The sequence below is a fragment of the Alligator sinensis genome, unplaced genomic scaffold (assembly GCF_000455745.1).
Source record: "Alligator sinensis unplaced genomic scaffold, ASM45574v1 scaffold492_1, whole genome shotgun sequence".
Lineage (NCBI taxonomy): Eukaryota > Metazoa > Chordata > Crocodylia > Alligatoridae > Alligator > Alligator sinensis.
This window is the reverse complement of record NW_005842186.1, coordinates 338536-341808: the sequence shown is the minus strand read 5'-3', so window position 1 is coordinate 341808 and position 3273 is coordinate 338536. Positions and strand designations below refer to the sequence as shown.

The following is a 3273-nucleotide window of genomic DNA, read 5'->3' as shown; positions in this document are numbered from 1 at the left end:
CAACCTTGTGGCTGGGAGTGGGATGGAGCCATGGGCAGCCTGTCCATACAGCACAAGGGGTCGGGGCGTGAAGAGCTGCATTTCTGGCCACGTGCATACAGCATTTATTGATGACATTATTAGCTACACTGGCCAAAAAAAGCTGATAGCTGATAATGTTAATTTTCCTTTTAATCTGCCTCTGATCTTGTTGTCCTTCATTTGAACCTAAAGAGATTGTTATGACCACATAGTTCCTGATTTTGATTTAATCTTGAACTCTTTGCCTGCCTCTAGGGGACGAAGAAGCTGCCCATTGACAGAAATGAGTGGGAAGGGTACTTTGATGAGAGTGGCCATCTTGTGAAATCTAAGGATTTTATTTCATCCAACATCCTGGACAGGGTGAGCAGGGCCCGGTTTGAAATATGGGAGTCAACCTCTCTGCAGAGCCCTCATGGCTATCCCGTAACTGTGTGGCCTAAACCTGAGCCAGGATCTTCAACAGCAACCACAGAGTGCTCTACACAGCTGAGCAGCATGGGTGAAAAGCTGGCTTCAAGCCAACCTTGTCCCCTCACAGTCCTGGGGCCATCCTACTGCCAGGCTGGCTTTCACCAGTGCTAGTGAGAGCAGCCGTAGACAGTCCTTTGCACATCTTTTTCCCCAGCCCACAACCCTTCATGACCTACAAGGAAGGATGGTAAGGTTGGAGCAGCTAAGCTGGCTTTGTGATACCCAAGGACCTCGCCCCATAAGGAAAATCCCCTAGGATCTGAGATGGTCATTGGAGAAACATGAACTTTCTCCAGGATAAGGAGGGATCTTGTCTCTGATGTTATTTGACCGATTCCCAATTTCAGGCCTCGTTTAAGAGGAGACTAACAATCATTTGGGAAGAGCCAAGACATCTGAGGAGCTGATGGCCCCAGCAGGCTACTTGGGCTCAGGAAGTACCTGTTGTGAGGGTGCAATGACAATATGGAGCACAATTTTTGTTTGTGTTTTTTTAGTTTGGTTTCTTTTACGAGAAATAATTTTGTTCACTTTAAGTCCACGGAAGGGCTAACACTGAGCAAATCGTTCTCCCTAAAAAACAATTGTATTTGTATTGTAGCCTTTCTCTGGTTTCCCAGGAGAGAGTAAGTACTCCTGCTTGAATCTCAAACAGTCTTTCTTGGACTGTCGATGCAGTGCATTATCCTAATTTGGCTCCTTCTCCTTTTTTTTTCCCACTTTACAAATTAATCGGGTTTGCCTGGTGAGAGAGAATTGATTTTTATCCCCAAAACAACTATGTTTTTTCCAGCCTGTAAAAACAGCTTTTCATTTTCATAAAAGCATCCATGAGAATGTAGGGAAGAACCCAGGCAACCTGTCACATTTTCAGAGAACTGTGAAAATGTTCTGGTTCCCCGTTGGCTTTGCTGGTAGTGAGAAATCTTAGTACTCAGCTTTTAATGCAAATATTTAGCTCTTGAGTTGACCCCCCTGCAGATAAAACTCATCTCTAATGTAAGTCTTTTGAGGTTGGGTAATATACACAAGGCCCATTGGCAACATTTGCAGCTTTGAAGCGGCGTTCCTCCAAAAATGCTCCTTTGAGCATTTTTTACTCAAAAAACACAATTTCTGGATGGTTAGCTTCTACCTATGTTGTGCTCTGAGAAGGTCTATGGATATATCTAGTTGGAAAGTGTTGATTGCTTTTTTGTGGAATTACCTTTTTTAATAAAAATGGTTGTTTTGAAATCACTCATAGAAATAGTCCAAATTAAAAAAACCAACAAACAGGAACTGAAAATCAATATATTTTTTGCTTTCAAAACCCACATTGGTAAAAAATGTCATTTTTAAGTAAAAACTGTATTAAACTCCAAAGAGTTTAACTGTAATCCCCCACACACTTTTTACCAAAAAATAATTATTTTTACCAAAAGATAATATTTTCATCAAAAACTGAAAGATTTCAACCACAATACATTTTCTGCTAAAAAATCAATTTTAGCCACTTAAGACTTTGAGAAAGACATTGTGACCAACTCGCTTTAGGGCCACATATCAAGACATGGGGACCAGGGACATTTAAAAAGGTGAAAATAGGAATGAGGACCCAAATCAATGGAAACCAACCAATTTCAGTGGAAATAGCTTGCTTAACTGACCTTGATGCTGTTAGAAAATTTCCCTCCTCCCCCCATTTTCCCCAAGCTCACTTTGCTGATCTTTTCAGGGTCTGGACCCATCTGTGAGACCAGAAACATGGAAGTTTCTCACTGGCTACTACCCCTGGAGGAGTTCCTGGGATGAGAGGCTCACGGTGGATGGTATGCGGAGGTATGGCGTTTACCTCTGTAGTGTCCATCTGCATCTGTTCCTAGATGGGCACAGGCCTAAGGAGCTATGGGCCAGGACCCTACTGAATGAAGCACTGTCCAAAACCAGCCCAGAAAGGTTGTTCCTGCCCCAAAGATCTTGCAAACAGCTTTTGTGGGCCAATATGAGGTGGGAATTAATCTCTTAATGTGGAATGGGAAATAAGAGGTGGGGTTGGAATAGTCTGTGAAGAGCATGAAAGTGATGGTGAGTAAAACACAATTAATGCAATAGAAAAAAAAGGCAGCCAGGGATGAGATGAATCACTGAGGTCATGATCGTAGGATCATAGGAAAGTAGGGCTGGCAGGGACCTCGTGAGGTCATCTAGTCCAGTGTTTCTCAACCTGTGGGTCACAACCCAGAAGTGGGTCACAAAAATATATGAAAATGTTGCATCCCTGACTAAAGCATCTCAGCCAAGTAACCCCCCCACCAGTTCCTGAAAACTCCTAGGGATGGAGATTCCACAAGCTCTCTAGGTTGCCTTTTTCAATTCTTCACCACCCTCATAGTCCGAAAGTTCCTGATTTCCAACCTAAATTTCCTCTGCTGCAATTTGAGACCAGTTCTCCTAGCCCTGTCCCCTACAGTCCAAAAAAAAAAAATCTATCTCCATCCTCTTTATAATTTCCCTTCAAGTGATGGTCATGGTGATCCTAATAGCACCTCCAAACCCCAGTCAAAGATTAGGTTCCTGTTGTGCTGAGCTGGGCACTGTTCTGGCAGGAAGCAAAAGAGACAGCCCATGCCCCAGGGAGCCCTGAGTCATCCTATCAGATGAAGTATCACAGGAAGATGAACGAGGCAGGACCAGATGCAAGTGAGGTGTCAGATCTCCTTCCCCAAGCTATCCCAGGCTCTTTCAAACCCATCAGGCCGCACCAGTTCCAACACAGCTCAGCCTCTATCTTGTGTT

General features: G+C 43.6%; 1 protein-coding gene across 1 annotated transcript in view; it reads left to right on the top strand.

The window, feature by feature from the left end:
• Window positions 1-3273, top strand: part of TBC1D21 (TBC1 domain family member 21) — a 28091-nt gene that overhangs the window by 4500 nt on the left and 20318 nt on the right. The window contains exons 3-4 of the mRNA XM_006026263.1: window positions 277-384; window positions 2213-2316. Coding sequence (XP_006026325.1) covers window positions 277-384; window positions 2213-2316 — 212 coding nt within the window. The remainder of the gene's footprint in view (window positions 1-276; window positions 385-2212; window positions 2317-3273) is intronic.